The 19,170-nt window shown below is 45.6% G+C and overlaps 1 protein-coding gene across 10 annotated transcripts in view; it reads right to left on the bottom strand.

Moving 5' to 3' along the window:
- HUWE1 (HECT, UBA and WWE domain containing E3 ubiquitin protein ligase 1) overlaps nt 1–19,170 on the bottom strand; it is a 430,355-nt gene that overhangs the window by 13,353 nt on the left and 397,832 nt on the right. For all 10 annotated transcript variants that reach the window (XM_063936413.1, XM_063936412.1, XM_063936409.1 and 7 more), the window contains 7 exons: nt 18,602–18,735; nt 18,273–18,490; nt 17,889–18,177; nt 17,668–17,770; nt 15,478–16,018; nt 6,683–7,202; nt 5,972–6,078 (listed from right to left, as the gene is read on the bottom strand). In XM_063936413.1, coding sequence (XP_063792483.1) covers nt 5,972–6,078; nt 6,683–7,202; nt 15,478–16,018; nt 17,668–17,770; nt 17,889–18,177; nt 18,273–18,490; nt 18,602–18,735 — 1,912 coding nt within the window. The remainder of the gene's footprint in view (nt 1–5,971; nt 6,079–6,682; nt 7,203–15,477; nt 16,019–17,667; nt 17,771–17,888; nt 18,178–18,272; nt 18,491–18,601; nt 18,736–19,170) is intronic.

The raw sequence follows: 19,170 nt of genomic DNA, 5'->3' as shown, positions 1-19,170 counted from the left end.
TTTCAAATATTATAAATATAAAAGATGGAACATACAGAACTGCGGGGGAAATTCTTCAAATCTTTTACAGAGTGGATGTTCGCAGCAGCAACCAATTATAAAATGATACAGTAGCTACAAGCGGATAATAAGAATTTACTTACCGATAATTCTATTTCTCGTAGTCCGTAGTGGATGCTGGGAACTCCGTAAGGACCATGGGGAATAGCGGCTCCGCAGGAGACTGGGCACAAAAGTAAAAGCTTTAGGACTACCTGGTGTGCACTGGCTCCTCCCCCTATGACCCTCCTCCAAGCCTCAGTTAGGATACTGTGCACGGACGAGCGTACACAATAAGGAAGGATTTTGAATCCCGGGTAAGACTCATACCAGCCATACCAATCACACCGTACAACTTGTGATCTGAACCCAGTTAACAGTATGATAAAACTTAGGAGCCTCTAAAAAGATGGCTCACAACAATAATAACCAGATTTTTGTAACAATAACTATGTACAAGTATTGCAGACAATCCGCACTTGGGATGGGCGCCCAGCATCCACTACGGACTACGAGAAATAGAATTATCGGTAAGTAAATTCTTATTTTCTCTGACGTCCTAGTGGATGCTGGGAACTCCGTAAGGACCATGGGGATTATACCAAAGCTCCCAAACGGGCGGGAGAGTGCGGATGACTCTGCAGCACCGAATGAGAGAACTCCAGGTCCTCCTCAGCCAGGGTATCAAATTTGTAGAATTTAGCAAACGTGTTTGCCCCTGACCAAGAGGCTGCTCGGCAAAGTTGTAAAGCCGAGACCCCTCGGGCAGCCGCCCAAGATGAGCCCACTTTCCTTGTGGAATGGGCTTTTACAGATTTTGGCTGTGGCAGGCCTGCCACAGAATGTGCAAGCTGAATTGTACTACAAATCCAACGAGCAATAGTCTGCTTAGAAGCAGGAGCACCCAGCTTGTTGGGTGCATACAGGATAAACAGCGAGTCAGATTTTCTGACTCCAGCCGTCCTGGAAACATATTTTCAGGGCCCTGACTACGTCCAGCAACTTGGAGTCCTCCAAGTCCCTAGTAGCCGCAGGTACCACAATAGGCTGGTTCAAGTGAAACGCTGAAACCACCTTAGGGAGAAATTGAGGACGAGTCCTCAATTCTGCCCTGTCCGTATGAAAAATTAGGTAAGGGCTTTTATAGGATAAAGCCGCCAATTCTGAGACACGCCTGGCTAAAGCCAGGGCTAACAGCATTACCACTTTCCATGTGAGATATTTTAAGTCCACAGTGGTGAGTGGTTCAAACCAATGTGATTTTAGGAACCCCAAAACTACATTGAGATCCCAAGGTGCCACTGGAGGCACAAAAGGAGGCTGTATATGCAGTACCCCTTTGACAAACGTCTGAACTTCAGGAACTGAAGCCAGTTCTTTCTGGAAGAAAATCGACAGGGCCGAAATTTGAACCTTAATGGACCCTAATTTTAGGCCCATAGACAGTCCTGTTTGCAGGAAATGCAGGAAACGACCCAGTTGAAATTCCTCTGTAGGGGCCTTCCTGGCCTCACACCACGCAACATATTTACGCCAAATACGGTGATAATGTTGCACGGTTACATCCTTCCTGGCTTTGATCAGGGTAGGGATGACTTCATCCGGAATGCCTTTTTCCTTCAGGATCCGGCGTTCAACCGCCATGCCGTCAAACGCAGCCGCGGTAAGTCTTGGAACAGACAGGGTCCCTGCTGGAGCAGGTCCTTTCTTAGAGGTAGAGGCCACGGGTCCTCCGTGAGCATCTCTTGAAGTTCCGGGTACCAAGTCCTTCTTGGCCAATCCGGAGCCACGAGTATAGTCCTTACTCCTCTTCTTCTTATGATTCTCAGTACCTTGGGTATGAGAGGCAGAGGAGGGAACACATACACTGACTGGTACACCCACGGTGTTACCAGAGCGTCCACAGCTATTGCCTGAGGGTCCCTTGACCTGGCACAATATCTGTCTAGTTTTTTGTTGAGGCGGGACGCCATCATGTCCACCTTTGGTTTTTCCCAACGGTTCACAATCATGTGGAAGACTTCTGGGTGAAGTCCCCACTCCCCCGGGTGGAGGTCGTGTCTGCTGAGGAAGTCTGCTTCCCAGTTGTCCACTCCCGGAATGAACACTGCTGACAGTGCTATCACATGATTTTCCGCCCAGCGAAGAATCCTTGCAACTTCTGCCATTGCCCTCCTGCTTCTTGTGCCGCCCTGTCTGTTTACGTGGGCGACTGCCGTGATGTTGTCCGACTGGATCAACACCGGCTGACCCTGAAGCAGAGGCCTTGCTTGACTTAGGGCATTGTAAATGGCCCTTAGTTCCAGGATATTTATGTGAAATGACGTTTCCATGCTTGACCACAAGCCCTGGAAATTTCTTCCCTGTGTGACTGCTCCCCAGCCTCTCAGGCTGGCATCCGTGGTCACCAGGACCCAGTCCTGAATGCCGAATCTGCGGCCCTCTAGAAGATGAGCACTCTGCAACCACCACAGGAGAGACACCCTTGTCCTTGGAGACAGGGTTATCCGCTGATGCATCTGAAGATGCGATCCGGACCATTTGTCCAGCAGATCCCACTGAAAAGTTCTTGCGTGGAATCTGCCGAATGGAATCGCTTCGTAAGAAGCCACCATTTTTCCCAGGACCCTTGTGCATTGATGCACTGACACTTGGCCTGGGTTTAGGAGGTTCCTGACTAGCTCGGATAACTCCCTGGCTTTCTCCTCCGGGAGAAACACCTTTTTCTGGACTGTGTCCAGAATCATCCCTAGGAACAGCAGACGTGTCGTCGGAATCAGCTGCGATTTTGGAATATTTAGAATCCACCCGTGCTGTCGTAGTACTACTTGAGATAGTGCTACTCCGACCTCTAACTGTTCCCTGGACCTTGCCCTTATCAGGAGATCGTCCAAGTAAGGGATAATTAAGACGCCTTTTCTTCGAAGAAGAATCATCATTTCGGCCATTACCTTGGTAAAGACCCGGGGTGCCGTGGACAATCCAAACGGCAGCGTCTGAAACTGATAGTGACAGTTCTGTACCACAAACCTGAGGTACCCTTGGTGAGAAGGGCAAATTGGGACATGGAGGTAAGCATCCTTGATGTCCAGAGACACCATATAGTCCCCTTCTTCCAGGTTCGCTATCACTGCTCTGAGTGACTCCATCTTGAATTTGAACCTTTGTATGTAAGTGTTCAAGGATTTCAGATTTAAAATAGGTCTTACCGAGCCGTCCGGCTTCGGTACCACAAACAGCGTGGAATACTACCCCTTTCCCTGTTGTAGGAGGGGTACCTTGATTATCACCTGCTGGGAATACAGCTTGTGAATGGCTTCCAATACCGCCTCCCTGTCGGAGGGAGACGTTGGTAAAGCAGACTTCAGGAACCGGCGAGGGGGAGACGTCTCGAATTCCAATTTGTACCCCTGAGATACTACCTGCAGGATCCAGGGGTCCACTTGCGAGTGAGCCCACTGCGCGCTGAAATTCTTGAGACGACCCCCCACCGTACCTGAGTCCGCTTGTAAGGCCCCAGCGTCATGCTGAGGACTTGGCAGAAGCGGGGGAGGGCTTCTGTTCCTGGGAAGAGGCTGCCTGCTGCAGTCTTTTTCCCCTTCCTCTGCCCCGGGGCAGATATGAGTGGCCTTTTGCCCGCTTGCCCTTATGGGGACGAAAGGACTGAGCCTGAAAAGACGGTGTCTTTTTCTGCTGAGAGGTGACCTGGGGTAAAAAGGTGGATTTCCCAGCCGTTGCCGTGGCCACCAGGTCCGATAGACCGACCCCAAATAACTCCTCCCCTTTATACGGCAATACTTCCATATGCCGTTTGGAATCCGCATCACCTGACCACTGTCGCGTCCATAACCCTCTTCTGGCAGAAATGGACAGCGCACTTACTCTTGATGCCAGAGTGCAAATATCCCTCTGTGCATCTCGCATATATAGAAATGCATCCTTTAAATGCTCTATAGTCAATAAAATACTGTCCCTGTCAAGGGTATCAATATTTTTAGTCAGGGAATCCGACCAAGCCAGCCCAGCACTGCACATCCAGGCTGAGGCGATTGCTGGTCGCAGTATAACACCAGTATGTGTGTATATACTTTTTAGGATATTTTTCAGCTTCCTATCAGCTGGCTCCTTGAGGGCGGCCGTATCAGGAGACGGTAACGCCACTTGTTTTGATAAGCGTGTGAGCGCCTTATCTACCCTAGGGGGTGTTCCCCAACGCGCCCTAACCTCTGGCGGGAAAGGGTATAATGCCAATAATTTTTTAGAAATTAGCAGTTTTTTATCGGGGGAAACCCACGCTTCATCACACACCTCATTTAATTCATCTGATTCAGGAAAAACTACGGGTAGTTTTTTCACACCCCACATAATACCCTTTTTTGTGGTACTTGTAGTATCAGAAATGTTCAAAACCTCCTTCATTGCCGTGATCATGTAACGTGTGGCCCTACTGGAAAATACGTTTGTTTCCTCACCGTCGACACTGGAGTCAGTGTCCGTGTCTGGGTCGACCATCTGAGGTAACGGGCGCTTTAGAGCCCCTGACGGTGTTTGAGACGCCTGGACAGATACTAACTGATTTGCCGGCTGTCTCATGTCGTCAACAGTCTTTTGTAAAGTGCTGACGCTATCACGTAATTCCTTCCATAAGACCATCCAGTCAGGTGTCGACTCCCTAGGGGGTGACATCACTATTACAGGCAATCTGCTCCGCCTCCATACCATTTTCCTCCTCATACATGTCGACACAACGTACCGACGCACAGCACACACACAGGGAATGCTCTGATAGAGGACAGGACCCCACTAGCCCTTTGGGGAGACAGAGGGAGAGTTTGCCAGCACACACCAGAGCGCTATATATATATACAGGGATAACCTTATATAAGTGTTTTTCCCTTATATAGCTGCTGTATTTATTAATCTGCCAAATTAGTGCCCCCCCTCTCTTGTTTTACCCTGTTTCTGTAGTGCAGGACTGCAGGGGAGAGTCAGGGAGACGTCCTTCCAGCGGAGCTGTGAGGGAAAATGGCGCTTGTGTGCTGAGGAGATAGGCTCCGCCCCCTTCTCGGCGGCCTTTCTCCCGCTTTTTTAAGGAAAAACTGACAGGGGTTAAATGCATCCATATAGCCCAGGAGCTATATGTGATGTATTTTTTGCCATCTAAGGTGTTTTTATTGCGTCTCAGGGCGCCCCCCCCCCCAGCGCCCTGCACCCTCAGTGACCGGAGTGTGAAGTGTGCTGAGAGCAATGGCGCACAGCTGCGGTGCTGTGCGCTACCTTATTGAAGACAGGACGTCTTCTGCCGCCGATTTTCCGGACCTCTTCAGTCTTCTGGCTCTGTAAGGGGGCCGGCGGCGCGGCTCTGGGACCCATCCATGGCTGGGCCTGTGATCGTCCCTCTGGAGCTAATGTCCAGTAGCCTAAGAAGCCCAATCCACTCTGCACGCAGGTGAGTTCGCTTCTTCTCCCCTTAGTCCCTCGATGCAGTGAGCCTGTTGCCAGCAGGTCTCACTGAAAATAAAAAACCTAAAACTAAACTTTTCACTAAGCAGCTCAGGAGAGCCACCTAGTGTGCACCCTTCTCGTTTGGGCACAAAAATCTAACTGAGGCTTGGAGGAGGGTCATAGGGGGAGGAGCCAGTGCACACCAGGTAGTCCTAAAGCTTTTACTTTTGTGCCCAGTCTCCTGCGGAGCCGCTATTCCCCATGGTCCTTACGGAGTTCCCAGCATCCACTAGGACGTCAGAGAAATATCTGTGCTATAGCCAACTCTTTAGGTGTTTGATACATTTTCCTGTGTTCCTAGCAACTGACACTTGTCTTACGTGTAAATACTCTCAAACCAGATTTTTTTTTTAAATTAAAAAAGTAAAATGAAAAGCAAACGTATGACTCGGACTGTCCACCAAGACCAGCTGAGGGAAATACTCACCTCAACAGAGAGCTGCAGCTGTTTTTCTGTGAGCCCTGAGGCAGCCATCTTGTCAGGCGCGCCGGACTCATTCGATTTAGCTGCGGACTTAATACTTTTCATCACCGCTTCAGAGAGAAGAACAAAGTTTTGAGATTTCAGGTTAACAGTTCTAAGGCAGATTGTTGTGCTGACTGTAGGTCTGTGACTACACCACATACACACAAACCCCACCATTCAGAGACTTCTTTACCTCATCATGCCTATAACTGCACTCTGTTTCCATTTCTGTATGGTTTTAAATACAAAATCCATTTATGCCCCAGTGCTGCCCCTGACATTCCCCTCCGCATTAAACCCTGATACATCAGAAGCCACAGGTTCTCAAACTCCATCCTCAGGACCGCACACAGGGCATGTTTTGCAAGTCTCCTCACAAACACAAATGAAATAATTAGCTCCGCCTGTGGATCTTTTAAAAGGAGTCAGTGAAGACTTAATACACCTGTGTACCTGCTGGGTAACCTGGAGAACGTTGAGTGTGTTTGGGGTCCTGAGGACAGAGTTTGAGAACCTATGACAGAAACTACTCTGCTGTTTAGGTCGGAGTGTATGACAATCACGTGCAGAAGAAAGGACTTCCTTTTCATTATTGGATGTGAACAATTTCTGACGTGGTCCCAGATAACCCCTACGTGGACTTGCAAAACAGACAAATGAAGCAATACTCACTTGACACCAAGCTTGTGTTGGCAATCGTCGGTACGGTTACAGCAGGAACGGGCAGAGGTACTGGCGCTGTTGCAGGTGTAGGGGCAGGAGCAGGAGCAATGGCATTGCTCTGATTAGCTATAGCGTCTGGCAATTTATTGTCGGGCAAGGCAATGGAGATAAGGGAGAGGAGTCTGAGCAGTTTCTCTGTAAGCAGCGAACTCCGTCGAATGACGGGATGAGATAACATGTTCATGAGTTGTCCCAATGGGGAGGATTCCAGGCTACATTGCAAACTTTCAGCTTCTCCTCCAGAGCTCACAGGCACAGATTTTATAGAGGTTTTACCTTTCCGACTCACATTCATGTTGTCTAACTTTACTAACAAGTCCCAGAAGTCTGTGGAGATGTTGCTTGCTCCACTGTTGCTGGATGGAGTAAGACAAGGACTACAAGTCAGTTTTATACTCCTCTCCTTATTTTCACTGTTTTCTACATTGCATTCTTTGGTCCTCTGCTGCGTGAAATGGCTAGGGAACACCTATGGAAAGAAGAGATTAAAGTTAGCGGTGCCAGAACTCACAAGCTTATTCTGGTTAACATATTTTCATCCCTTAATCTTGATTAGTAAACCTATACATATATTTTTGCCTGCGCATTATGTAATTTGAAAACTAAAAGAATGAGTCTAGAGTCAAAGGACATTTTAACATGTTTATTCTGTGTAAATCAGGAGCCAGCACGGAACACTGCAGTTTATACCATAGGCTCTCAAACGTGGTCCTCAGGCACCGAAACAGTCCAGGTTTTAAGTATATCCATGGCTTAGCACATATAGTCAAATCAAATTGACTGAGGTGCCAATTAAGTCAACTGTGGCCAAGCATGGATAAACTTAAATCTTGGACTGTTGGAGTGCCTTGAGGACCACGTTTGAGAACCTCTGGTTTATACTGTGAAACTTTGAGGCCGCTGTATTTTCAGGATCTTAATTAAATGGCGTGTGCAAAGCCATGAATATGCAGGGATATGAGATATCTGCCCAACCCTTTTACTGAACCTTCGTACAAACACAAGTGAACAGAAAATTAAACTTATAATATTTTTTTTTTATTATTATATATACATATATATATAAAAAGTGTGTGGACCATTTGTGTGTCGACCATTTGTGTGTCGACCACAGCCATGTCGACCATTTAATCCTGGTGACCTTTTCCCATTTTAATAGGTTGACCTTTGTCCATGTCGACCTTAGCCAACCTACTACATGTCGACCACAAGGGGTCAATCGAATGACTTGACAGATTATTAGGAGGGAGGTTATTTAGTTATCTTTAAAACACAGCAAAAGGAGGATTTTGGTACTTACCGATAAATCCCTTTTTTTCGGAAGCCATAGGGGACACTGGCACAACTTCAAGACTGTGGGGGCGATGATGGTGGCTTACAGGGAGTTGGCACATCTAATAAGTGAAACAGGCTCCTCCCCCTCTATCCCCTAGTTATGAATTAGCCGACAGGAGACGGGAACAAGAGAACAGAAACTATACGAGGGAAGAGAGCATATAACAATTAAACTCAACAAACAAGGAAGGCAAGAGAACAGCGATGGGCGGGCGGCCAGTGTCTCCTATGGCTTTCAAAAAAGGGATTTATCGGTGAGTACCAAGATCCTCCTTTTTCTGTCAACCACTAGGGGACACTGGCACAACTTCAAGACTGTGGGGACGTCCCAAAGTTTCCCCCCTGGGCGGGAGATCACTGAGGAACTTGCAAAACAAGACAGCTAAACCGTGAAGGCGAAGCCGCAAAAGTATCAAACTTGTAGAATTTAGCAAACATTTGAATACTGGACCAAGTGGCTGCTCTACAGAGTTGAGATGTGGTAGCTCCCCTACTTGCGGACTACGAAGACCCAATTGAGCGTGTAGAGTGGGCAGCAATGGATAGAGGAGGTCGCCTAGATTTGTGTAGATAGGTCTAATGAATAGTCAACCAAATACAGTGGGTCATGGTCTGCTTAGTAGCAGGCCACCCTCTACATGGGAGATCATAAAGCACGAATAAAGCATCAGTCTTTCGTAACGGTGCTGTTCGTTCCACGTAGATCTTCAATGTTCTTACTATATCCAGAGAAGGTGGTGTCCCAGAGTCCTCCTGCAAGGACGGTACCACGATAGGCTGATTGATATGAAAAGCAGACATGACCCTGGGAAGAAAGTAAGCATGTGCTCTTAACTCTGCCCTATCAGGATAAAAAATCAAGTAGGGAGGTTTACAAGATAAGGCACTTAATTCAGACACCCTCCAGGCTGAAGCTATGGCCAGTAGAAAAACAGTCTTCCAAGTAAGATATTTAAGGTCTGCATCTTCCAAGGGTTCAAAACTGGATGACTAGATAATCCAGCACCAGATTTAAATCCCAAGGAGCTGTAGGAGAAACAAACGGAGGCTGTACCCGTAGGACACCTTGTAGGAAAGTTTGCACATTCGGTAGGAGCGCCAGGCGTTTCTGAAAGAAAATAGATAAGGCAGATACATGAAGTTTCAAGGATCCTAGATTTAGTCCAGAATCTAAACCTACCTGAAGAAAAAGCAAGAACAGTGAGAGACGAAAATAATATTGAAACCCTTCTGTCACACCAAGAGATACAAAACCGCCGGATGCGATGGTAACGGGCTGCCGTTACAGATTTTCATGCACGCAACATTGTGGAAATCACACATCCCGGGATCCCTTAGCGTTTTAAGATGTCTGCCTCAAAAGCCATCCCGCTAAACGTAGCCGTGGTAAATCTGGATGCACAAAGGTCCCTTGTTGGAGTAGATCCGGACGCAGAGGTAGAGGCCAAGGATCGCCCGCTAACAGAAGGCGCAGGTCTGAAAACCAAGCTCTCCGAGGCCAATCTGGTGCCACCAAGATCACAGTGACTGACTCCAATTTGATTCTCTTGAGAATTCGAGACAATAGAGGGAACGGAGGAAACAAGTATACTAGGTCGTACAGCCAAGACACGGCCAGGGCGTCTACAGCTTCCATGTTCTGGAGATGTATCGAGGAATCCCGTGTTATGGAAATGTATTGAGGAAGCGGATGATTGAGACGGGACGCCATGAGATCCACCTCTAGACACCCCCAGCGTTGTGTCAGAGTGTCGAACACCTCGGGGTGAAATGCCTATTCTCCCGGATATAGATTCTGACAGCTGAGGTAGTATGCATCACAATTGTCCACTCCTGGAATGAATACTGCCGAGAGGATTACAGTGTTGCGTACTGACTACTGGAGAATGCGTGACACCTCTCGCATCGCTTGGCAACTGCGAGTTCCTGTTTGTTTACGTACGCTACAGCAGTCGCGTTGTCAGATTGAACCTTTACTGCCTTGGATTGAAGAATGTGGGCAGCTTGTACCAGCGCATTGTAGATCGCTCTCTGTTCCAACATATTTATTGGCAAAAGTGATTACTGTGGAGATTAATGGCCCTAAAATGGAAGTTCAACACCACTGCACCCCATCCTCTGAGGTTGGCATCCGTCGCTGGAGCATCCACTTCCAAAACCCGAAACGCCTGCCCGCAGTGAGATTGTGCAGCTGGAGCCACCAAAGAAGCGAAAGTTGTCTCTCTGGAGTTAGCCAAACTGTTGAAGGTGTAGATACAACCCTGACCATTGATGTAACAGATACAGCTGGAAAAGATGTGAATGAAAACAGCCGAACTCCAGAGTTTCTAAAGCAGCTACCATTTTCCCAAGCAGATGAATGCATAAATGGACTCATAACAGTCGTGGCTTGAGAAAAGCTTGGACCAGTTTCTGTATACTCTGAGTTTTGTTTTGAGGCAGAAAAACTCTGTACGTTGGTGTCCAGGATCACACAGAGAAACTGGATATGCTGTGATGGCTTAAGGATGGATTTCTGAAAATTGATTATCCATTCGTGTTCCACTAACACATTGTATGTTAATAGAGCATGCTCCTGGAGAATTTGAGATCAGATGGAGCTTTGAGGAGGAGGTCGTCTAGGTATGGAATTGTGACTCCCAGTGATCTGAGGTGACAAATCATCACAGATATGACCTTGGTAAATGCCCTGAGTGCTGTGGACAGTCCAAATGGTAAGGCTCTGAACTGAAAATGATCCTGTTGAATGGCAAACCTGAGAAACGCTTAGTGAGGTTTCCAGATCAGAATGTGGAGATATGCATTCTTGAAATATCATGAGTTCCTTGGGTTCCAGGCTCGAAATCACTGAGTGGAGCGACTCCTTGTTGAACCAGTAATAAGACAGAAAATAAGTTAATGATTTCAGTTTCAGGATTGGTTGTACAGTACAGTCCGGTTTTGGCACTACGAAAAGATTGGAATAGTAACCCTTCTTTCGTTGAAGCAGTGGTACAGCATTAACACAGCCGATTCCACCAAGGACTGTATTGCACCTTGAAGGGCCAAATGTTTGTCCAGAAGAAGTGGAAGATTTGTCGTAAAATATTTCTTTGGCGGCAAAACTTTGAAATCTAACTTGTACCCTTGGGAGATGATATTGCGAATCCACGCATTGTCTGATATTTTGAACCAGGCTTCCTGAAAGTTTTGAAGCTTCACTCCCACTGTACTTGGGCCCCGGTGGGTAGAGAGACCGTCATGCCACGGTCTTTTCTGCAGGCTTTGGGGTCTTGACGATAAGCAACGACTGGTTGCTTGCCGCGACCTCTACCTCGCAAGGGTGTATTTCTACCGCGTCCTAACAGGTTGAGTTGAACGAAAGAACCGAAAAGAAGTTCCAGTATAAGAGCACTTAGGTGGTGGCGGAAGGGTTGGTATGGAGGTAGATTTACCATCCGTACCCTGAGAAATTAACGAGTCTAGTTCTTTTCCAAAAAATAGGATTTTGGTACTTACCAGGTAAATCCTTTTCTTTGAATCCATAGGGGGCACTGGAGTACTCTTGGGGATATGGACGGCTTTAGCAGGACAGGCACTGAATATTAAAATTTAGTAACTCTCCTCCCCTCCATACTCCCAGAAAACCTCAGTGTTTTTTACTGAGCCGAACAGGACCGATAGAGAGGACAATGGAGAATTACATATATTATAACTTAACGGACAACAATAAAGTTAACACATAAGGGTATATGCAATTGCGGTCGAATTACTCCAATCACATATATAGTCCTCTATTGACCCATGCTGAGGAAAGGAAGAGTGTAAATAAGCTCCAGCCACATGCTAAACTATCTTAAAGATGGCTTCCACGTTTAGGTCTCTGCTGTACAGTAAGGTCAGAGTGCCAGAAATTGAAATGGTTCGGGTCCCAGCAACTCAAGCTACAGGACCATCTAGCTTAGGCGTAGATTCCCATTTCACTGGATTCAACCTGGGGATAGGATAAGTGGGGTTGAAACCTGTGGGAGACCCAACATCTTTGATCATGGCCTAATCAATGCAACATTAAGCAGCTCATCCAACCGAAGAGAGGAAAGAAGCAGTTTCTCTTTAATCTTAAATGGCTAACTGTCCAGAACATTAGGATAACTCAGGTTTAGTGCCTATTAGCACCTGACTATTTTCAGAAGAACAGTCAGATCCTTCCGAAGTTTAGAGAGGAACCGGAAGCAGGCTTCCATTATCTAGATATGGTAGTGGTGGTCAGAATACACTCATCTTGTCAGGTGCTGTAGAGCATGATGTTCCTTATGGCTCCTGTGGAAAGACCAGTTCGCTGCACACTTGAAGCTGAGAAGGACTATGTGAACTCCACAATTACTTGGGCTACACACTTTGCTCAGTGGCTCCCCCCCCCCCCACAAGTGTCTATCTTACAGGCTTGCCCATCAAGATAAAAAGGAATGAGAAAAGAGATGACAGTTGCACAATCCAGAAGGATATGGAACTGAAACACAGGCTTAAAAAAAATTGCCCGCAGGGAAACCAACACCCCAATACACACTCCCCACTACTTAATTGCAAATGAGAAGGAATATAGGAAGATAATGAGCTGTTCTCAAAGATGGCTGCTCTGTCCATTCTGGTGGGATTGCCTTACTGGGAACACTGACAAATGAGAAGATGCTGGAGGGATGGCACACACCCCCAGGGCACAATCACTGAGGGTTGCCCTCCGTAGTATCATAGTGCTAGGCAGCCCTTCACCAGAACTCCCCTCCATAGCATAGGGAGTCCTATATCCACTTTTCCTAAGCAGATCAAGGCAGGGGAGGATTGGGATTGAATACCAGCCCAGGAAACAGCCTTAATGGGGGCGTGTTCTGTGGAGGGGGTGAGGTCTGTTGAGGTGGGCAGGATTTTGCCTCATAGAGCCTGACATGGCCATACTTGCGTCTTTTGCTGCAGTGGGGTCTGCGACTTCATGCTACCACCACTACTAAGCCCTTCCCTTGTGTACATCCAATAGTCCGAATGTGCAAGGACTGAGACACCCACAGTCAGTGCCTACAGACGCTGCAATACATCTTAGAGCACCTTTAGATGCCACTATCAGTCGCAGATCACCTGAGTACAACCAATGTGAGCAGTTCTGCACCTCTGCATGCAGCCACTTTCAGCAACACACCCATGTCACTCCAATAACACACCATGCTACGCTACATCTGATTAGCCAACCCGCTATACCCACATATGAACGTCCATCACATTTTGAATACGTGTACGTGTGTGTGTGTGTGTGTGTGTGTGTGTGTGTGTGTGTGTGTGTGTATATATGAATCTGTAATGCAAAACTATACAAACACCATCAGGATTTAGTTACGGTGCAACTCATCTGAAAAACACCCTCTACTGCATCCAACATTGTCACCGTTCACACTCAGATCAGGCCCATAATATACTGCATACTATATAATGTTACCCTACTGCGTCCCACATCACAACTCGTTACTCTAGGCTTCCGCAAAGCTATGGGAAGTACAGTAACTGCAAAAAAAAACCTGTGCGCCTTTATGCCTCTAATAATGAGCAAGCAGACCACCTGTTGTGGAGGAAGTAGAAGAATAGTGAGTGCATTTGCACAGCAGTCTATGGCTGCCAGTGAACACACATTGCATGTAGGATGGGCTGCTGCAGGATTCCCCTCATTATGCACCGTGTGCAGCAAGGTGTGATGAAATCGCATTAACCTGCTTTCTCCCTCCAGGTATCTTACCCTCAGGTAGGGACGGATTAAAATGGAAAACCAGCCATGGGAAATTTATGGAAGCAACCCTAATGGGGCAGGGTCTGTTGTGGAGGCAGTATTCCTCCCCATAGGGTCTGATTCTGAGTTGGACGCAGTTGCGACCTTCCTTGCATCTTTTGTTGCAATTGCGTCTGTGACTTTATGCTAATGACACTATAATGCAGTTTCCTAGTGTAAATCTGTGTGTCCAAATATGCAAGGACAGAGAAGCCCACTTTCAGTGTCCAGTCACTGCAATCATGCTTTGTACATCTTTAGATGCCACCACTGGTCGCACCATTGTAACTTTCACCAGCCCTATGCTAGGAGCAGATCATCAGAGTATGGCCTCCAATGTGAGCAATTCAATGTCTTTATATGTATCCACTTTCAGCAACACGCCTACACTATGTTATATCTGAGTCTGATTAGCCAAACCCCTGTAACCACACAGGAACGCCAAACACTTTGCTAATACGCTTCTTGGTGCATGTGTCTGACTCTGTACGGCAACTCTGTACAAACACCACCGCGGTGCATGCATATGCAGTGCAACTCAAATGAAAGCGCAGATGAAAAACATTGCACAAGAGAAAAACACATTGGCCCCCACAGGAAAAAAAAAAAGACGCACATTGACCCTACAGAAAGGAAAACAAATCGGCCCCCACAGAAAAACCAAAAAACCAAAACGTATAATATAGCTTTTGGTATTACAATTTGTTTCATATTTCCACTGCTGTTTGAAAGGCCCAGTGATGCCAAGAGGTTTTATAATTCTTGGCTTTAACATCTATATATTTATTTATTTATTAACATTTAATGTAGCGCTAGCATATTCCATTGCACTTTCTTTGAAAGTCGGGCAGGGACGGATTGGGGCCTGAGAGTGGCCCTGAAGAATATGCAGAAGTGGTAACAATGGTGGCAGGACCACCCCCCATCACACGCCACAAACAAAACAGGCCACAGTGCACAACGGCCCACCAGGGCTCTTCCCTGAGGGCCCTATGGCCAATCCAACCCTGGATCAAGGTACCAAGGGATACTAGCAGTGACTGATGGTATATTCTTCTCAGACTTCTTTACGCATTCCCAGTCACAGCTAAGGAATGCCTACTGCGGGAAAATTACAGCTATAAAATAAGATCACAACACCGGCAGCCACTCAAGAATAAAAAAAAAATAAAAACAAAAGAAAAATGATATACACACACATTTTATCTAATGCCGTCCTGATGATGAAATATTGACCGCTATAGGTCTTCTGATTTACTTATGTGCTGGTGATGTACCCAGTAAGGATGTATAAAAAAGCGTTAACAGATCCAAGCAGATGCCGCCTGTTGCGTCACATGGAAGAGTTGCTGTCTGTACCTCCTGTAAGGAAGTCACCTAGTTGACGACTGTCTATCCAGTGCCAGACAATTTTGTGGTAGGTGTATGCATATTTATATGATCAGAGTAACTCGTCTCCAGTGGATACAGTTTAACCACATCATCATGTGACCCCTTGAGAAACAATTTACAATTCCATTTAATAAACAGGACTATGGCTATATAGGCCTACACAAGCAATGATCGTTTTCTCCAAGAAGACTTCTTCACAGCAATACAGAGAAACAACTTTCTTACTTACCTTGGCTAATTGTATCAGAGTGTCCAGCACATGCCTGCAAACCACAGGAGCAGCTTGTGGGTGTATATGAACAGTAGAACCACAAGCAGCATGTTTCTCTGTGTGTTTGCGCCCTAATGACCTCTGGATTTGGAAGATATTCGTTCGGCAGCCAAGGGCAGCATCCATTGACACAGAGAGCCAGGAGAGCTGATTAGAGTTTTTGGATTCCATTTTATGCAGCAGTTCTAGGGGACGGTTATCATGGCTGGAACACGCCTTGGCAGCTCCCCTTTTATCAGGGCCTCCGAGAGAAGACTTGGTGCTCTCTATGCAGAGTTCACTCTCGCTGCTCCTCTGCAAGATTGACAAAAGGCTTTTAATAACCCAATTGCGGGTTTGTGCATGGTAACAGAGGTTCCGCAAGACCCTGTGCAGGCGGCTGGTGTTTAGCTTTGGCTCATCTACAAAAAGCAGGACCAGTAGACAGGAGAGAGCTTCATGATCCAACAACAGTCGTCCGCGTAGCCGCAGCAAGCTGTCCACATTACTTCCCGCTGGCCTGGTGGCAAAACAAGGGCAATGATTATAAAATAATGATACTGCAAAGTTAACTTCATACCTCCACAAATAACATAGCAATATTCCACTGTAAGATGCCTATATAAATGTTCCAGTTCTCATTCAATTAAAACGTGGTATATTTAAAGGCAAGAGGCTTTGGGGTAAATGTATGAAGCAGTGATAAGAGTGGAGAAGTTACCCATGGCAACCAATCAGCTGCGCTGTATCATTTTATAGTATGCAAAATAGAAGCGTTACTTCAATGCTGATTGGTTGCCATTGGCAACTTCTCCACTCTTCTCACTCCTTCATACATTCACCCCATTGACCTATACCTGTTTTAGTCTGTTTACCAGCTGATGCAGAAATGCAAGGTGAAAGGTTCCAATATTTTGGGCAGTTATATACATATAACCAGGGTTGGCATAAAAGGTCTTTTTGTTTTTAAAAGCACATTATTATTATTTTTTGTTTAAAGCAGTTTATTTTTTTTTTCTTTTGCACTAACGGTTTAATGAAATTTTTTTTTGCTTATTATATTAATACAGGGAAACACTGCTATGTATTAGAAACCTTGATCAACCATGTTTTAATGCTTTAGGCTTTGATATGATTTATTTCACATCCATACAACCAAATTGTACTACTTATTATTCCTATTACATCTGAATATATGTAGATAGACTAATCATATTAAAACATACAAAGTACACACTCGAAGGATGGAATTAAAAAGAAGAAATTAATGTTAAGCATTAGTCCTACTTCTTACTTACAAATAAATCGGAATAGTAATATAAAATGGAAAACGCAAAAGCACTTTTCAGAGAAAAACCACACCAAAAAAAAAAGCCAGGGAGTTGGCATTATCATTTTGAATATAAACACTAGTTCTTCAGCTGCCTGTAGGCACAGCATAAATAATTTTTTTTAAAAAAAGCAAGTTTAAAAAACAATCAAAAAACATCTGGTTTGAACCAGCAAACCCTTCATATAACCTACGATAAATCACGTTTATAAACACCGGCTTAGAAAGGACAATTCCAGAGGATAGATTTGCAATGCCACTCAGGTAGGACAGGAATTTCAGGATCGGCAATTTATGTAAAAGTAAAAAAAAAAAACAAGAAAAAAAAAACTTGGCAAACAAAAAAACTAAAGATTTGAAAGAGATATGTGCAGGCCTAACCTATTTCCCCCAGTTGGTGTAGGTGGATCTTTTCCTGATAAAGTGCCAGCCATCTGTGAGCCACAGTGACTCAAATTATCTACTAATTTAATTGCCTTTAAATGGTCTTTACAGATACGGATTTGTCACATGTATACCTGAAATGCTTTAATTTACTGGTCAATGAGTGCTGAATGTCTTTTAAATTTGAAATGAAGCAAAGTGGCAAAATAGCGTCCTACATTAATTTAATCTAGCTGAACCTGAAGCCATGACAAGCCAAACCGTTCCCTATTAAGCATTTAGAAAAAGTCTTGCAACTCAAACTCCTTCCATAACTAGGATGAGTGCGAAAGGCTACTAAAACCTGTATGTATAATTCGGCATTGGGCACTAACCCCCCCCCCTCCCCTCCTCCCAATAAAAAACAAACAAACATACCCCAACTAGACAAGTATAAAAACAAATGTAATATGTACCTTGTGTGGGTACTGCTGCTACCCATCTGGAAAGTGCTTCCTCTCTGCACTGCCAATCGTGTGTATTGTACCCCTCTGTTTCCACTTAGACGACTGGTAAATGCTGGCAATGACAGGATTAGAATCAGTAATATAACCCATTAACACGTGGAAGTCTTTACCATTACTAATGTTTGCATAGACTTGAACAAAGAGAGACCAAGCAGGCTATGTCATATTACCTGGGCTTCTGAGGATGGCCGAAAGGGCTGAAGTGCTGCTGTGACCAAAGAGTCTCTCGTGCATGAGTTGTCTCTGCCGTGCCTCTTGTTCCCTGCGCAGTGCCTGTGCTTCAGCTGCAATATCAGGCGGCATCACTGCTAGAACACTGTCCTCCATGTCTTCCAAAACACTGCGCCGCAGGTCTGATGGCAGTGTCTGGATGAAGGTCACTGGATCCATTGGGGTGTCAGAGGTGGTGCTCTGGGCAAGTTCTCGTCTTTGCTGCTCTGCCCTTTGCTGTGCTAGAACCTTATAAAGTAACATAAGAAGTAAATCAGTATGAAAGTAGTATATGGAAAGGAGACAAAAGCTTAAGAAAAGACTAAATGAAAAAAACAACACACCTCTTCCTGAATGGCAGGAGGTAAAGCAGCAAGAAATTCTGGGCTGACCTCTGTGACCCCAGCACTGCTCACAACAGGTGGAGGAATGACCGGAGCAGCAGTAGGGGGTGCCCGAGCAGGTGGCCTGATGCCCAGTTGGTTTTGAAGGACCTCTCTGCGAATATCTTCTGGAAGAGCAGCAAGGAAAGATGGATCCACTCCCTCAGGTAGATTGATACCTGCAACAAAATAAACATATATATGTAACTGAACAATGTTCATCTCACGTGCTCAAAGACAGAAACCACCACATCAATTCCTACAGTGATACTAAGAACCTAATGTCTAACCTGCCAACGGGTCTTCCTCTTCACTACTTGTGGATGGCAGAGGTTCTTCCAGAATACCACTAGAATCTGTTGCCAACAATGCTACAGCAGGGTCTCTGGTAGATGACAACTCCACAGAGGGAGCTACTGGACAGCTGGAAGATGTAACAAACCGTGAAAAACAAGACTTTTGACACCCTTCTAAAATACATGACCATAACACTATCATCATAAAAAAGGTAGAAAAGCCTGGAATAAGCACACATGCATAAACGCACACACCCCGATCACAAAGACATTTCAGGGACATGTAAGTAACAAATCTAGCAATATACTGCTTAGATGTAAGCCAACCTCCTAACTGCGCAATGGTTCTTGTTTAGCTCTATTACTTGCCAGGCAGCTACTGCAATCCACCTCAGGCAGATGCATGTGTTCTGCGTGCTAGTCTACAAACGGCAGATTTACTAAGTAATATCTATAAGGAGCATTTAGAGTGCTCTCTAGTCTACCTCAAAATCCCTTAAAAAAAGTTAACCAACATGAGGTTTGGAAGATGAAGCAGCAGGCACGCTTTTGTAATATTGGCA

This window comes from Pseudophryne corroboree, chromosome 8 (genome assembly GCF_028390025.1).
Source record: "Pseudophryne corroboree isolate aPseCor3 chromosome 8, aPseCor3.hap2, whole genome shotgun sequence".
NCBI classification, from domain to species: domain Eukaryota; kingdom Metazoa; phylum Chordata; class Amphibia; order Anura; family Myobatrachidae; genus Pseudophryne; species Pseudophryne corroboree.
The sequence above is the reverse complement of the archived record's forward strand: the minus strand, read 5'-3'. Positions and strand labels throughout refer to the sequence as shown.